At 43.2% G+C, this 17,878-nt stretch overlaps 1 protein-coding gene across 3 annotated transcripts in view; it reads right to left on the bottom strand.

Annotated features, from left to right (window-relative positions):
- The window catches only part of nr2c2 (nuclear receptor subfamily 2, group C, member 2), a 258,076-nt gene that overhangs the window by 167,925 nt on the left and 72,273 nt on the right, over positions 1 to 17,878 (bottom strand). For all 3 annotated transcript variants that reach the window (XM_078543883.1, XM_078543882.1, XM_078543881.1), the window contains one exon: positions 11,835 to 12,071. In XM_078543883.1, the coding sequence (XP_078400009.1) occupies positions 11,835 to 12,071 (237 nt within the window). The remainder of the gene's footprint in view (positions 1 to 11,834; positions 12,072 to 17,878) is intronic.

The raw sequence follows: 17,878 nt of genomic DNA, 5'->3' as shown, positions 1-17,878 counted from the left end.
CACATAACATGCAATAGGTATACAATTTTCAGTATGCCCTTTGTAAAGAACCTTATTTAAAATATTTGATAAATAGAATCCCACAACCATTTGCACCATAAGAATCAATGTTTCAGCAGCTAAAGCACTTTTTATTTCTTAGTTTACCCATCTAAATGGCTACATTTCCCACTTTCACCCATAGGTTATACTATGAAACCAGCTGCACTGAAATGCCCATCAGGAAGGTTAGCATGTGAAACATCACTATAAATGTTCTTTGTGTCACCTAAGGATGGGAACTTAAGTTTGCAATTTTCCGGATTCAATTTTTAAAATTTTTATTTACCCATAGGACATTCTCAACTTTAAGTGTTTCATTATAGCACTTAACTGCAAACATTAAAGCAAGCGTCTGGTCCAGTCTCAGTCCACAACCAGTTCAACTGACCAATCAAGTCCTGCAACTGCTCTGTCTCTTCTATTGATGTAGCATTATCTTTCTATGATGTCCTAGTCTGATTAACTGGGATAGGAGTAACACTCTCTAAATAGGATTGCTGATTTCAAGTTATTCATACTTAAGCCAATAGTAGCACAAAGTCCTGCTCAGTGGAGTACTGCTGGACAGGATACATAATAATTGTGGAATTTGGGAGTGATGGAATTTTGAGAGTTGAACTCTTTCTAAAATTAAGTCAAGTTTGCATTTAATATTTAACTCAAATTTAACATTAAGTTGTACATTTTTCCAGTCTTAGTGATAAACAAGCTGCCTCTAGTGTCAGCTCTGCATTTTAGTTCACTGGATGGTTAGTTAGAACTGGTTTCCTCGTCAGCAGGCCTGACTCAGGTCTCAGGAAATTCAGCTAGTAGAAATCCAGGAGGTTTTGCTAGTGCACAAAGTCCAACTCGACAGAGTACTGCGAGACAGTGTACTTACTTAACTCAGGGAATTTAGGAGAGGGGGAATTCGGCACAGTGAAGGAAGAGGCGCTGTTTTGGTCATTTATAGAACAAGGAGTGATCAGAGAGAGTGAACAAGGGACAGCGAGAACTCAGAGCTCAAGTTCAGAGGCATTAACTAGGTAAGCAGGTAGTTGATTGGTTGGTGAATTTCAAGGTTACTTTTTTTCTCTAAACTGGAACAGTAGTTTAAACTAGTACCAAGGCGATACAAGAACCACATAAAATTTATAGCTTAACTAGTTAAAAATTCTTTATAGCTATATGAAGTAGTTTGAGTGCTATTTCTCACCACGAAATCTAATTAGTTCAAGAAAATAAAGATGGCACAACAACTTTTAATTTGTTTATTAGTTAATATGTTTATTTGGTATACACTTATTGACACTGGTGTTAGGTTGCAGAGTTGGGAGCTATGCATTGGTAATGTCTCACAAGGTGGATTGATTTCTGGCCATTTTCACCAACTGGCTATAAGAAGTTTAACATCACATATTGAAGCAGTCAGTGTCCATATGCAGAAAGACCTGACAACTTTCAGACTTGGGCTGATAAGAGGCAAGTAAAGTCCCCCCCTTCACCGAATGGCTACAAGAAGTTTAACATCGTAGCAGAGAATGGTTGCCCAAGGGTGAAGGTTTGAAACTAAGAATTTTTTTTTTAAGATGGAAGATCACAATCTGAGTAGCTTTTGTGAAGAATGCATGGAAGTATACATTGTTGGGCTATGATCACCCACTGATATTCTCAGAGTCTGAACCTTACGACCAGTAGAAGAACAAAGTGGATATGTGGACACCAATTATGTCCCTACCAAAGAGGAAAGAAGGTATGGCATTATCACCTCTTAATAAAAGTAAAATCAGAAGTGAAGCATTTTGAGAGTTGGAAGCCTATCAGTTCAATGCTGAGGAAGGTTTGTCTCTTCTATCAGGTTTCATGGATGAAATTTACCTGAAAGATGATCTATTGCTTGCCTATGAGGCAAGCCACAGCAGACGTCAGGATTGGGGCAGAAGTGGTAGGCGAAGAGTCAACAGGTGCTTCAGATGTGACTCAAAATATACAATGAACTGCCCAAAGCAAAACAGCAGAGTTCTCGAAGTGACACATGAGGCAGAGAATTCTGAGGCTCAAGATGATGATGGCGTTGATCAGCCTGAAGCAACTGCGCTAGTCACAAGAAGCTTTAGTCCAGTGATGAATATATTAGTTGTAGATGAATTTAACTCTGCATTGTTAACTAGTGATTGCACCTCTTCAGTGTGTGGAACAGATTGGCTAAAACATTAGTTAGATTCACTCAGTGGTGAGGATCAATGCAAGGTCAGTGATACAGAAGTTTTACTTGTTTTAGGTTGGGGATCACAATACATTGAGGTCACTAAAAAGAGTGGTGATTACATGCAAAATAGCTGGAGTAAGCTGTCGCATTAACATAAGAACATAAGAACTAGGAGCAGGAGTAGGCAATTCAGCCCCTCGAGCCTGCCCCACCGTTCATTACGATCATGGCTGATCTCATTTCGACCTCAACTCCAATTTCCCGCCCTCTCCCCATAACCTTTCAACCCATTACTAATTAAAAATCTATCTCCTCCTTAAATTTATTCAGCGTTCCGGCATCTACTGCACTCTGAGGTAGTGGATTCCACAGATTCACAACCCTTTGAGAAAAGTGATTCCTCCTCATCTCTGATTTAAATCTACCCCTTAGCCTAAAACTATGGCCTCTCATTCTAGAATGCCCCACAAGGGGAAACATCTGCTCCACGTCTAGTTTGTCTATCCCCTTTAGCATCTTATATACCTCAATTAGATCTCCTCTCATCCTTCTAAACTCTAGCGAGTATAGGCCTAAACTGCTCAATCTCTCCTCATAAGACAAGCCCCACATCTCTGGAATCAATCTAGTGAACCTCCTCTGAACCACCTCCAGTGCAACTACATCCTTCCTCAAGTAAGGGGAGCAAAACTGTGCAGTGTACTCCAGGTGCGGTCTCACCAATGCCTTATACAACACTTCCCTATTTTTATACTCTATTCCTTTAGCAATAAATGCCAAAATTCCATTTGCCTTCCTTATTACCTGCTGTACCTGCATACTAGCTTTCAGCGATTCATGCACCCAGATCCCTCTGCACTGAAGCATTCTGAAGTTTCTCTCCATTTAAATAATAAGTTGCCCTTTTATTCTTCCGACTAAAATGGATAACCTCACACATATCCACGTTAAACTCCATCTTCCAAATTTTGGCCCATTCACCTAACTTGTCCATATCCATTTGTAAATTTCTTATTTCTTCATTGCAACTTACTTTCCCACCTATTTTGGTGTCATCTGCAAGTTTAGCTATAAAATCTTCTTTCCCTGAATCCAAGTCATTAATATAGATTGTAAATAGTTGGGGCCCAAAGACCGAACCCTGTGGCACCTCGCTGGTTACAGTTTGCCATCCAGAAAAAGACCCATTTATCCCGACTCTCTGCTTTCTGTTGGTTAGCCAATCCTCTATCCCAGCCCTAACTCTGTGTGATCTTATCTTATCTTGTGTATTAATCTTTTGTGCAGCACCTTATGAAAGGCCTTCTGGAAGTCCAGATATACTACATCTACAGGATTCCCATTATCCACTTTGCTTGTCACATCTTTAAAGAACTCTAGTAAACTAGTCAAACACGATTTACTCTTCATAAAACCATGCTGAATCTGATGGATTGCATTTTGACTTTCCAAATGCCCCATTATTACTTCCTTAATAATGGATTTCAACAATTTTCCAACGACAGACGTTAAACTAACTGATCTATAGTTTCCTACTTTCTGCCTCCCCCCCACTTTTTGAATAAGGTGTTATATTAGCATTTTACCAATCCACTGGAACCTTTCCAGAATCCAGGGAATTTTGGAATATTATAGCCAATGCATCCACTATCTCCGCTGCCACTTCCTTTAAGACCCTGGGATGTAAGCCATCAGGTCCTGGGGACTTGTCATCCTTTAATCCCAATAATTTGCTCAGCACTTTTTCTCTAGCGATGGTGATTGCTCTAAGTTCCTCCTTCTCTATATCCTCTGCACCACCTGTTACTATTGGGGTGGTACTAGTGTCCTCCACTGTGAAAACTGAGGCAAAATATTGATTAAGCGTCTCTGCTATTTCTGCGTTCCCCACTATTAACTCCCCAGTCTTGTCCTCCAAGGGACCAACATTCACTTTAGCTACTCTCCTTTTATATACTTGTAGAAGCTTTTGCTATCAGTTTTTACATTTTGCGCTAGTTTTCTTTCACAATTTACCTTTGCTCTTTTTATTATTTTTTTAGTAACCCTTTGTTGATCTTTAAAAGTTTCCCAATCTTCCAGCCTGCCACTGACCTTTGCAATTTGGCATGCCTTAGTTTTTGCCTTTAAGTTATCTTTAACTTCCTTGCTTAGCCATGAATGCTTTTTACCCCCTCACCATCTTTCTTCCTCATTAGGATATATTTTACTCGGGAGAAATTGAATATCTCCTTAAATATCTGCCACTGTTCATCAACTGTCCTACCTTGTAGTCTTCCTGCCCAGTCCACTAGGGCCAAATCTGCCCTCATACCTATGTAGTTACCTTTGTTTAACTCCAGAACACTAGTGTGGGACTCAAGTTTCTCACTCTCAAACTAAACTTGGAATTCTGTCATGCTCTGATCACTCTTCCCTAGAGGATCCTTTACTATGAGATCATTAATTATCCCATCTCATTACACAAGACCAAACCCAGAATAGCCTGCTCCCTGGTTGGTTCCACAACATATTGCTCCAAGAAACAATCTCTAATACACTCTATGAACTCTCTCCCTCAAGGCTACGCTTGCCAATTTGATTAGTCCAGTCTACATGCATACTAAAATCACCCATGATTAGTACCCTAGTCGGATACCTTTGCTGTTAAGTAAGCCTTCCATGAAAAATACATAAATGAAACCGGACATGGGACATGATAAAGCAATTGTTTTTGGAAAGTCAGTGGATCTGCAGTTTTCCCAATCAGGGCCCTTAATGAAACCTGCTCTTTCTAATTAGAACACTATAGAAGTACTAGTTTCGTCAGGTTATAAGAATCAGAAAGGAAAAACAAATTGTCTTACAGACAATTTCCTCACCCTTCTTCTCAAAGCTTAAAAATCCTGCTAAAGGATGCAGGTGTAGTTGATGAGAAGCATACAAGACTCATTGAAGAGATTAGTGCAAAATGTGAAATATGTAAAAAGTATCAGAGGATGCTACCACATCCTATTGGAAGCCTTCCATTGGCAAATGACTTTAATAAGGTAGTTGCCATGGATCCAAAGGCATGGGACAAAGTCAAAAATGTATTCATTTTACACTTTACACACATGGCAGCCAGATTTAATTATTTTGTAAAACATGGTCAGGACAAAAGGGTAATTGTGGATAATGTCATAATGTTATGACATTATCTAGTCCTGGATCGGGGCTAGACTTGGGACACTGGCTAAGTTTCTGCTTGATAATGGAGGGGAATTTGCTCATGATGGGTTCAGAGACATGTGAAAACATGAAGACCATGGTCATGAACACCACAAATGGGAGTGCTTTCAACAATGGACTCTGAAGAGAATTACACAGATAGATGGAATGCTGCATAAAATCTTAGTAGATCAACTATACATCAAGTTGATGACATCAATGACTTAAATGAGAGGAATGAAGGCATGGTAGCTAAATTTGCAGATGACACAAAGAGAGGCAGGAAAGTATGTTGCAAAGATGATGTAAGGAGTTTGTAGATGGATATAGACAATCACACAGTTTTAACGGCACAGAAGGAGGCCACCATGTCCGCACTGGCTCTCCAAATGAGCATTATGACCTAGTGCCATTGCCCTACCTTTTCGCCATACCCCTGCACATTGTTGCTATTCAAATAATCATCTAATGCTCTCTTGAATGGCCTTGATTGAACCTGCCTCCACCACACTTCCAGGAAGTGCATTCCAGACCCGAACCACTCGTTGTGTGAAAATGTTTTTTCTCACGTCACACTTGCATCTTTTGCAAATCACATTAAAACTGTGCCCTTACGTTCTTGATCCTTTTCAAGTTGAGTGAGTGGGCAAAAATCTGGCAAATGGAGTACAGTGTGGGAAAATGTGAAGTTGTTCACTTTGGCAGGAAGAATAAAAAAGCAGAGTATTATTTAAATGGAGAACAACTGCAGAATTCCGAGGTGCAGAGGCATCTAGGTATTCTAGTGCATGAGTCACAAAAGGTTAATATGCAGATACAGCAAGTAATCAAGAAGGCAAATGGAATGTTATCCTTTATTACGAGAGGAATTGAACATAAAAGTAAGGATAAAAACAAAGTTTTTTCAGTTTTCCAGTCCTACTTCGGCCCCCTCCCACAACTCTTTCTCCGGTACATCGATGATTACTTCGGTGCGGCTTCATGCTCTCGTCTGGACTTGGAAAAATTTATTAATTTTGCTTCCAATCTCCACCCCTCCATCATTTTCACATGGTCCATCTCTGACACTTCCCTTCCCTTCCTTGACCTCTCTGTCTCAATTTCTGATGACAGACTGTCCGCCAATATCCATTACAAGCCTACCGACTCCCACAGCTACCTCGACTACAGCTCCTCACACCCCACCTCCTGTAAGGACTCCATCCCATTCTCTCAGTTCCTTCGCCTCCGTCGCATCTGTTCTGATGACGCTACCTTCAAAAACAGTTCCTCTGACATGTCCTCCTTCTTCCTTAACCGAGGTTTTCCACCCACGGTCGTGGACAGGGCCCTCAACCGTGTCCGGCCCATCTCCTGCGCATCCGCCCTCACGCCTTCTCCTCCCTCCCAGAAACATGATAGGGTCCCCCTTGTCCTCACTTATCACCCCACCAGCCTCCGCATTCAAAGGATCATCCTCCGCCATTTCCGCCAACTCCAGCATGATGCCATCACCAAACACATCTTCCCTTCACCCCCCCGGCGGCATTCCGTAGGGATCGTTCCCTCCGGGACACCCTGGTCCACTCCTCCATCACCCCCTACTCCTCAACCCCCACCTATGGCACCTCCCCATGCCCACGCAGAAGATGCAACACCTGCCCCTTCACTTCCTCTCTCCTCACCGTTCAAGGGCCCAAACACTCCTTTCAAGTGAAGCAGCATTTCATTTGCATTTCCTCTAACTTAGTCTACTGTATTCGTTGCTCCCAATGCGGTCTCCTCTACATTGGAGAGACCAAACGCAAACTGGGCGACCGCTTTGCAGAACACCTGCGGTCTGTCCGCAAGAAACACCCAAACCTCCTTGTCGCTTGCCATTTTAACACTCCACCCTGCTCTCTTGCCCACATGTCTGTCCTTGGCTTGCTGCATTGTTCCAGTGAAGCCCAACACAAACACTCCACCCTGCTCTCTTGCCCACATGTCTGTCCTTGGCTTGTTGCATTGTGCCAGTGAAGCCCAACACAAACTGGAGGAACAGCACCTCATCTTCCGACTAGGCACTTTACAGCCTTCCGGGCTGAATATTGAATTCAACAACTTTAGATCTTAAACTCCCTCCCCCCATCCCCACCCACTTCCCGTTTCTTCCCCCTCCCTTTCGTTTCTTTCAATAATTTATATAGATTTTTCTTTTCCCACCTATTTCCATTATTTTTAAATCTACAACTAATACCTTGTCAGTCTTTCCACCCCACCCCCACTAGAGCTGTACCTTGAGTGTCCTGCCATCCATTCTTAATTAGCACATTTTCTTAGATAATATCACCACCTTCAACACCTCTTTGATCCTTTTGTCTGTGACATATTTTGATTATCTGCTCCTATCACTGCTTGCTTGTCCCTACAACCACCCCACCCTCAACTTCTCTCTCCCCCCTTCCCTCCCTCCCCCCCCCCACCTTAAACCAGCTTATATTTCACTCCTCTCCTAACTATACTCAGTTCTGTTGAAGGGTCATGAGGACTCGAAACGTCGACTCTTTTCTTCTCCGCCGATGCTGCCAGACCTGCTGAGTTTTTCCAGGTAATTCTGTTTTTGTTATAAAAGTAAGGATGTTATGCTTCATTTATACAGGGCACTGGTGAGGCTGCATCTCAAATACTGTGTGCAGTTTTGGTCTCCTTATTTAAGGAAGGATATAAACGCGTTGGGAGGACGGTTCAGAGGAGGTTTATTAGATTGATATTGAGTTCAACAATTTTAGATCATGAACTCTCTCCTCCATCCCCACCCCCTTTCCGATCCCCCTTTTTTCCAATAATTTATATAGATTTTTCTTTTCCCACCTATTTCCATTATTTTTAAATGCATTTCCATCCATTGTTTTATCTCTACCTTTTAACCTATTTCGATCCTTTCCCCCCACCCCACCCCCACGAGGGCTATCTGTACCTTGCTCGTCCTGCTTTCTACCCTTAATGTCACCTATTAGCACATTTCTTAGCTAATATCACCACCTTCAACACCTCTTTGTCCTTTTGTCTATGACATCTTTTGGCAATCTCCACCTATCACTGGCCCTCTATCCACCTCTACTTGTCCCACCCCCCTTAGACCAGCTTATATTTCACCTCTCTTCTATTTTTCCTTAGTTTTGTTGAAGAGTCATACGGACTGGAAACGTTAACTGTGTTCCTCTCCGCAGATGCTGTTAGACCTGCTGAGTTTTTCCAGGTATTTTTATTTTTGTTTTGGGTTTCCAGCATCCGCAGTTTTTTGCTTTTACTAGATTGATACCTGGAATGAGTGGGCTGTCTTATGAGGATAGATTGGGCAGGCTGGGCTTGCTTCCACTAGAGTTAAGAAGAGTGAGGGGTGACTTGATTGAAGACTATAAGATCCTGAATGGTCTTGACAAGGTGGACGTGGAAAGGGTTTTTTTTTCTTGTGGCTAAGTCCAGAACCATTTTAAAATCTGGGGTCGCCCTTGTAGGACAGAGATGAGGAGATTTTTTTTCCTCTCAGGGGGTTGTGCGACTTTGGAATTCTCTGCCTCAGAAGGCAGTGGAGGCGGGATCATTGAATATTTTAGAGCAGACATAGATGGGTTCTTGTTAGGCCAGGGAATCAAAGATTATCGGGGGTGGTTAGGAATGTGAAATTCGAAACACAAACAGATCAGCCATGATCTTATTGAATAGGTGGGCAGGTTCCAGGGGCTGAGCGGCCTACTCCTACTCCTGCTCCTATTTCATATGTTATAACTGCACTGGCTCATGCAAAGAATTAGCTTTGGATGGCTGGGCCCTATCAATTGGTCTATGCAGGGAATCCCAAATTACCTTCGCTGCTGGGGATGGTCTCCCTGCCCGAGAGGGGACTACGATTAGTTCCATTTTTTCTGCATATTGGAATGCGCCACATGCAGGGAGAAGGGCTTTCCTCAAGGCTGAGTCTTACAGAAAATTCTAAGGTATCATACAAGACTGACCAACATAGACTTTAATTCTGGGGATATATTACAAAAGAGAGGGCCATAGGGAATGTAACGGCTCTGGTAAGGTAACAGGGCATGATGGTAAAACAGTGGTTATCCAAAATGATAATCAAACTATTAAAGTTTATTCCTCACAGTAAATCAGGGTTGTTTACAAATTTCCAGAAATTGAGCATTTGACAGAAGGCGATGAGGCACCCTGTACTTCACAGGTGTTTGGCAATGACAGCCCTTAGAAAGAAAATACAATAAATCAGGGACTGGATGGTGGAAAGCTTAGTGATCATGATGCACAGGACAGGGCTATCACATCCAAAAGGTCAAGTGCCTAAAGTGCGATGAATGTTCCAGGAGCATCCAGTGAATGGAGGAGTGTGGCTATTGTAGCACGTGCAGGAAAAGCTACTGGCTAGTATAAATATTGATTAAATATTTAATTAGATGGACAAGAAGCAAAGTCCATGGATGGGCAGAATAACGTAAAAGAATGGAAAACAAGAAAGCACAGTTCGAGTTCTAATAGTGCATCTGAGAGTGACTATTGTGTTACAAAACTGGAGAAAGAGTCTCTAACCATGTGAGAGGGAAAGATCCTACAGTATTAGTCCCGAGAGACATCCAAGTGCAAATAGAAGCTGCAGCTTAATGAAAGGAGGGTATATAGAACAGTCTTGAGATAGGACTAGAACTTCATGACCATGAAGCTTAAACGAATAAGAGAGGCAGGATAAAAATAATTAGATGGAAGAAATTTAGAAATTTTGGGCCAGAGCTTCCGAGAAGTGGCAATCACAGACAGGTTGCACTTCGCTCCTGTACTAAAATGCAGCTGCAACTTTCGCTGCCAACATTCTGACTCGAGCTTCTTCAGAAAAGTGCAGAGCAGCTGGTTCCCAGGGCCTTCAGTTGATTGCAGCCGAAGTCGGAGGAAAGGAGTTGAAAATATTAACTCTTTTTCTTTCCACAAATGCTGTCAGACCTGCTGAGTTTTTCCAGCATTTTCTGTTTTTATTTTGGATTTCCAGCATCCACAGTATTTTGCTTTAATGATACTGCTGTAAATCTGGTAAGTTTAAAGCCACTTTGAGAAGCCAGGGAGAAAGTAAGTGTGTAAGGTAAGGTTGGGATTGGGGGGGGGGGGGGGGGGGTCAGGTGATCACTGGGGTTTGGGTGGGCTGGGGAGGGGTCATGTGGTCAGTCTTACACAGCATTTGCTCGGAAACAACCTGCTCACTGACGCTCCGTTTGGGTTCCACCAGGGCCTCTCAGCTCCTGACCTCATTCCAGACTTAATACGAACATGGACAAAAGAACTGAACTCCAGAGGTGAGGTGAGAGTGACTGCCCTTGACATCAAGACCGCATGTGACTGAGTGTAGTCTCAAGGAGCCCTAGCAAAACTGGAGTCAATGTGAATCAGGGCGAAAACTCTCCACTGGTTGCAGTCATACCTAGTACAAAGGAAGATGGCTGTGGTTGTTGGATGTGGTTGTCATCTCAGCTCCAGGACATCACTGTTGGAGTTCCTCAGGGTAGTGTCCTTGGCCCAACCATCTTCAGCTGCTTCATTAAGAACCTTCCCTCCATCATTAGGTCAGAAGTGGGGATGTTCGCTGATGATTGCACAATGCTCATGACTCCTCAGATACTGAAGCAGTTCATGTCCAAATGCAGCAAGACCTGGGCAATATCCAGGCTTGGGCTGACAAGTGGCAAGTAACATTCATGCCAAACAAGTGCCAGGCAATGACGATCGCCAACAAATCCAATCATCTCCCTGAGACATTCAATGTCATTACCATCACTGAATCCCCCACTATCAACATCCTGGGGTCACCATTACCAGGAACTGAGCTGGACTAGCCATATAAATATTGCGGTTACAAAAGCAGGTCAGAGGCTGGGAATTCTGCGGAGAGTAACTCACCTCTTGCCTCCCCAAAGCCTGTCCACCATTTGCAAGGCACAAGTCAGAAGCGTGACGAAATACTCTCCACTTGCCTGGATGAGTGTGGCTCCAAAAACACTCAAAAAACTCAACACCATCCAGGACAAAGCAGCCCACTTGATTTTCACCCCATCCACCAACTCCAACATCCACTCTCTCAACCACCAATGCACTGTGGCAATAGCGTGTACCATATATAAGATGCACAGCAGCAACTCGCCATGCCTCTTTCAACATCACCTTCCAAACCTGCGACCTCTACCACCTAGAAGGGCAAGGGCAGCAAACACATGGGAACATGGATCGTTTCTCTGATCCAATATTTCCCTCAGTAGCAGTAACCAGCTGACTGCAGCAGGGAATCCAACAGAAGGCCAATACTATACCACCCACTTATATTACCATTCGAGGTGAATTTCTACCCCAGTAACTCAAAGAACATGATTAATGCAGTAAGGAACAGTATGTCGCATGTGTTAATTACCTGAAATCTTTGGGGTACAATGCCATCTGTAGTGGTGAGAATTAGCTGCTTTGAACTGGAGCTTTCAGGCGCTGTCAGAACAAATTTTCCTTGGGCCGTGTTGTCTCCACCATCCAATATTACCTTTCCTGCACCTCTGCCATCCGGAGTGGCCAAGATAAACTCTTTGGAGGATACAGCTGTGTCTAAGGCTGTCACTATCTGTATTTTCTGCCCTGTTTGTTGATCAGTTACAATCTGCAAAAAATAAAGTTGCCAATTTTTAAAAAATCATGAGCATGAATGATTCAGTTTTTATGCCACATATGAGTTCTACTACTGGACCTACTACCAGGAACTTTTAAGTTGTGCAATATTTTTCAGCTAATTTTGCTGGATATTGTTACATTTTTAGGGTTAATGTTGGATGTTCTACTTAGGTTTAATACCATTAAGCACACCCAATATGGGAACTTGCATCCCATAGGAACTGAATGAGCCTTTACTTAGGCCCAGAGCATGCTTATTATTGTACAATATGCTACCACATGATGCTCCTCATCTACTCTAGATAATTGACATACACTGATTCAGACCAAGGCTCAAGCTATTGACTAACAGTTTATTTACCATCAATCGGGTAAATGAATAGTACAAAATACAAAAAATTATTTATAGTTGTTACAAACTTACTCTACTCACATATCTGGCCTAGATTTCCATCTCAATGAAAACCACTGCCCCTTGACAACCTTATATATTGATCTGTGCCAGATAACTTGAATGATCTGTTTAAAGCCTGTGTATATGTATTCAAAAGAAGAGCTACTGTGGCTCACATAACCATTCAAACAATGTTCCAAAAAGACAGACAGGATGTTATCCCTTAAACTGACTAGCTGTTGAAACAATCCAATTGTCACTTGCCTGCAGCAGCAGTTTGCATGTAGTGCTGCTGGCCAGCAACTGCAGAATTACTAATTACATAAGCATATCCCATTGACCCCCGTACAGGTAATATGTCTGGGTTCAGGCACCATCCCTGACCTCTTGGTAACACTGATGACGTTGTCAGTGGTGCTTCCAACTCTCGCCCTGGTCTAAAGAATTTCATTAATTCTGCTTCCAATTTCTGCCCCTCCTCTACTCTACGTGATCCATCTCTGACTCGCCCTTCTTGGACTTTACCTTCTGTTAGATGGGCAATTTTTAAAAATTTGGAACATAGGCATTCATACATTGCCAATCCCTAATTGCCTTTGAGAAGATGGTGGTGAGCTTCTTCTTGAACCATTGCAATCATGTGGCGAAGGAACTCTCAGAGTGCTATTAGGTCAGGAATTGCCAGATTTTGACTCAGTGACAGTAAAGGAATGGCCATATCTTTCCAAGACAGAATGTGTGCAGCTTTGAGGGAAACTTGCAAGTAGCGGTGCACCCATGCTTCTGCTTCCCTTGTCCTTCTAGGTGGTAGAGATGGTGGGTTTGGAAAGGGCTGTTGAAGGAGCCTTGGCGAGTTATTGCAATGAATCTTGTAGATGATAAACAGTATAGCTATAATGTGCCAGTGGTGGAGGGGGTGAATGTTTAAGGTGGTGGATAGGCAGCCAAGAAACTGCTTTGTCCTGGATGGTGTCGAACATCTTAACTTTTGTTGGAGCTGCAGTCATCCAGACAAGTGAAGAGTGTTCCATCACACTATGTCTTGTGCCTTGTAGGTGGTATGTAGACTTTGGGGGAGTCAGGAGGAAAGTTACTTGCCACAGAATTCCCAACCTCTGATCTGTTCTTGTAGCCATGGCATTAGTGATGTGCTTGGATTGAGAATCCCCTTCTTCCCATGTTGGAACACTGTGCTGGCTGGGTCCTCTCCACTCTTGATGCCAACCTGTCCTTTCTCGTCTACCTAGATTTTCATGCTTCCTTTTCACCTGCCTGTCTCCCACCCCTTCAGTTATTAACACATTCTTTGTGTCCCATACAACCCTCTCCCTCCAAAATCCTTGAACTTGCAGGCACATCAGGCTGAATTAACCTGCAGGTCTCGTGGATTTGGTTGCCAGCTTGGTGAGTTGGTGACAGCACATCGTGAAGCTGGCCCCAACATGCCAACTTCTGCACTTAACTCCAGCCTGTTAATCTGCATGTGATTGAGAGGTGCATTCACAATTAACATCTTTTAATCACCCAGTTAGTGATATTTCAATACACTTTTCAGTTTAGTGTCAGGTCCACAAGGTTTCCTGAAACTCATCATTGATGCCAAGCTGAGTATATAATGGCAATTGACAGGGCTGAATCACTGTCAAACAAATATGCCAATAAATACTCAGTACTCTCGGCTACTTTCTCACTGGTTTGTGACAAAGGGTTTAACTGAAAGGTTACTTTCTACATTTTGGGGGTTTGCACTATCACATCAGGAATGCTGTCACTTATGCTGCCTTAGATTGGACCTTAGCTGACTATTACTTTTGTTATGGACAGGGAGAGAGATGGTAGAATAACTTTTTCCCCCTCGGGTGTCTGCAACATGATGTGTGTTTAGAGCGAGTGTTTTACCTGTTTAGTGTTGTGACATGGTGCAGGTCAGATTTGTTTTCTCGTTTCTTTGGAGATGATTGAAAGTTGGAAATTTCTGGATTTCCAGCCAAGGTTATGGCCAAGTTTCTGTAAAGGCAAATCTTCACAGGTGAAAAGAAATGAGCCCCCCTTGCACTGCCTGAGTTGGCTATCTTTAGTTCCACCGGCTGGAGGAATGGTCCCTCTTTCCTGATGGTTTCAAGACAGATCTGGTTTCAGCCTGGTTCTTGCGGTAATAAGATTCATTATCTGTGGCTAGTTTTGGTCACATAATCAATACTTCTATTATCCACCCAGAATGATTCTGAAGTCCAAAGCCATTGCTACACAACAGGGAAATGGATGGTTTATTTACACCTACTTTTGAGGAACTGGTTTCTGCACAGCTCTCTTTGTTAAGCTTCAAACTTGGAGACATGAAATCTGGACTTGAGTTTTGTGTACATGCCCAGTCAATAAGAGGGGTAAATTTATAAGTGGTTTCACATTGTGAATGTCTATTCAAGGGAGGGCATTCCACCCATGGTCATTTAAATTTTAAGAAGTTTCCAGAAGCATATTCAGGCATGGTCTCTTAAGGAGAGTCATACAGGCTCGAAACGTTAACTCTGTTTCTCTCTCCACAGATGCTGCCAGACCTGCTGAGTTTTTCCAGCATTTTCTTTTTTTATTTTATTTCAGGCATGAGTCATTCCTTGTCTGCCTGGAAATCACAAAAGATCACCTGACTGTTGGTGGCTATCCTTGGGCAGCATTTTGACCACATTTTAAAGTTAATTTCAAAGGGTCCACATTGACTGAAGTCTGCATCTTGAAGGTTAGGAATATGATATTCTTACTGGGCATGACACTACCCCAAAGGGACTGGTAACTTTTGAAAAAGAAATGAATTTCCCAAACATCCAATGGAAATAACAATCGGACAAGATTTAATTTTAAAGACTTCTACTGTAACAAACAAACAAATTAAAATCAACGTAGATCATACATTGCTTAACAGGTAACTAAAACATTGAACTAAAGAAAAGGTACTTCTGCATTAATTATCTAACGCAATTGAGCTACGTCTTATAACCCTTTCACTGCACACTGCATTCCTGGCAGATGTTTAGCATTACAAGAGAGAGTCCAAAGTTACTATCAGCTCTCCAGCAGGCTCATTTCTCCCTGTCACTCTAGGTCAAAACTTCCAGTGTCCTATGAAAGTCGTTCCACTCAGCCCGAGTTTTCCAGATCTGACTTCCACCAGCAAGTCCCACCTAGGCGATTCCTTGTTCCTTAAATCTCCAAAAGACCCGTCAGTTCTGTCCCCTTCCTTCCAAACAGAAAACCAACTCTCAAGCATCCTGCTTGCTTGTTAAACAAAACAGTTCTTTCTGCTCTTCACAGCAGAAGCTGCTCTGTCCTTCTTCCTGTGTCTCAGAAAGCAGCTGTCCCTTTACTGTGAATTAATGTGGAAAGATGTGAAAATTGGCACTTGATTTCAATAGGTTTCTGTTTGACTTCACCCGCATGCCAACCAGTCCACATAGGCATGCCTCCAAGCTGAGGAGCTTCCAGAATTCCTTATTTTACCTTAAGTAAACCTTAAGGTTATGCCTTAGGCATTTAATACATAACCATCTTGTAAAGTCCAGCTTTCCTAACACCTCCTCGTTAAAAAAGGAGGAAGCATTACTCTAATAACATTTTTGCTTCTGGATCCTTTCAGGGTTCTGCTGCAGACAAATCCCTGTTGACCCCACCCCCAAATGCATAAGACGGGTCACTGGTGGCTTATTTATGTCAACTTTGGCACCGATGATGTCAGTCAGAATGAGTGGGCACTCAGCTCTGACTCTCTGGCTGGTTTCCCACAATTGCAGGACACAAGCAACTGCTCACACGTGACAATCTGGGCCCATCAAAACAACCAGGGGTCTTTGTCAACTGAAGGGTTTTCACTCCATCGACGTGCAGCTGGTGTCCAACCGTAAAAAAGATCTTTTTGCAGGTGTGTGGCAGATTCCCAGGCAGCTGCTATGATGCTTTCAGCCCATGGCAGTCCAAGATCCCAGATGTCATTGGACCTGGAAGCAGACTTAAGGCGTGGCTGCTAGAGAAAGCAGAAAAACAAAATGCTGGAGAAACTCAGCAGGTCTGGTAACTTGGGCTGGGCTTTATAGCAGGTTTGCAGGTGGGACAGCCTGTAAAATACCACGGTGCCCACCATCGCCTTTGCCCCACTGCAGTTTTACTAGCAGAGGGGGAGGCATCAGGAGGCCTGCCTACCTGTGGGCCAATTGAGGGCCTTAAGTAGCCAATTAAAGGAAATTTGTTGCTTGTGGGATTTAACTAGCGGCAGGAGAGGCCCACATCAAATCATCCAGCCCAGCAGCTATCACTGCATAGGTTGATGGTGGGCAAGGAGCAGGGATCTCCTCAACGGGCTTCTGGGCCCATTAGGGGACCCCTCCTGTTAGATCTTTCCCTCCTCCCCGGTTCTCCTCCCCCACCCTCGCTACCATATCCTTCCCCATCCATCCCCACCAATTTAGCTTTAACCCTGGCTCCATGGCTTCTCATGGTTGGGGACTGGATGCAGTCTCTTCTCTTCTTGTTTGTCCTAGAGGCGAAGATGACCATGTTTATCATCTGGAGGTGTTTGGTAGAGTTCCATTCGGTACTTAGGTGACTGCTAAGGCTGATCTATACCCAGAAGGTTCGGCTACAAATAGGACAGGATACTGCTGACAAGTGAGTTTTTGGGCGAGTTGCTGGCTCAGGATTTCCTTGCCTTACATTTTCTCTCTGTCTCTGATATGTGCTTGCTTTCAAAGGAGGCTGCACCGTTTTTTATTTCGTTGCGCCAGGGGCAGCAATCCTGCGCGAACTTCTTCCAGGAATCGATGCTGATATCAAAACTCCTAAGTGTGGCCTTCAGAGTGTCCTTGTAATGCTTCTTTTGACTGCCATGAGAGTGCATCCCAAACTCACTCTTCATAAAAGATTCACTTTGGTAAGTGAGTGTCAGGCATTCTGGCTACATTATCAGTCCAACTCAGTTGTGACTGTCTCAATATGGTGCAGGTGCTTGATACACCAGCTTGGCGAGCACCTCGGTGTCTGGTATCTTGTCTTGCCATCTGACCATCAGAAGCTTCCAAAGGCAGCTCAAGTGAAAGTGGTTCAGCTTCTTGGCTGGTACACAGAGCAAGTCTTGCATGCATAGAGCAGAATGGACAAAACTTTTACTCTTTTGGCTTTCAGTTTGTTAGGCAGGCTTTCTCCTCTTCGTTCCCAGACTTATGGTTGAAGTCTGCTGATGGCTACACTTATTTTTATTCTTTCACAGGATGTGGGTGCCACTGGCTTGTTGTCCATCCCTAATTGTCCTCGAACTGAGTGGCTTGCTAGGCCATTTGAGAGGGCAGTTAAGAGTCAACCACATTGCTGTGGATCTGGAGTCTCATGTAGGCCAGAATTGGTTAAGGATGGCAGAT

This window comes from Cetorhinus maximus, chromosome 6 (genome assembly GCF_964194155.1).
Source record: "Cetorhinus maximus chromosome 6, sCetMax3.hap1.1, whole genome shotgun sequence".
In the NCBI taxonomy this organism is placed as follows: Eukaryota; Metazoa; Chordata; class Chondrichthyes; order Lamniformes; family Cetorhinidae; genus Cetorhinus; species Cetorhinus maximus.
Note: the sequence above shows the minus strand (reverse complement) of the source record. Positions and strands in the feature narration are given on the sequence as shown.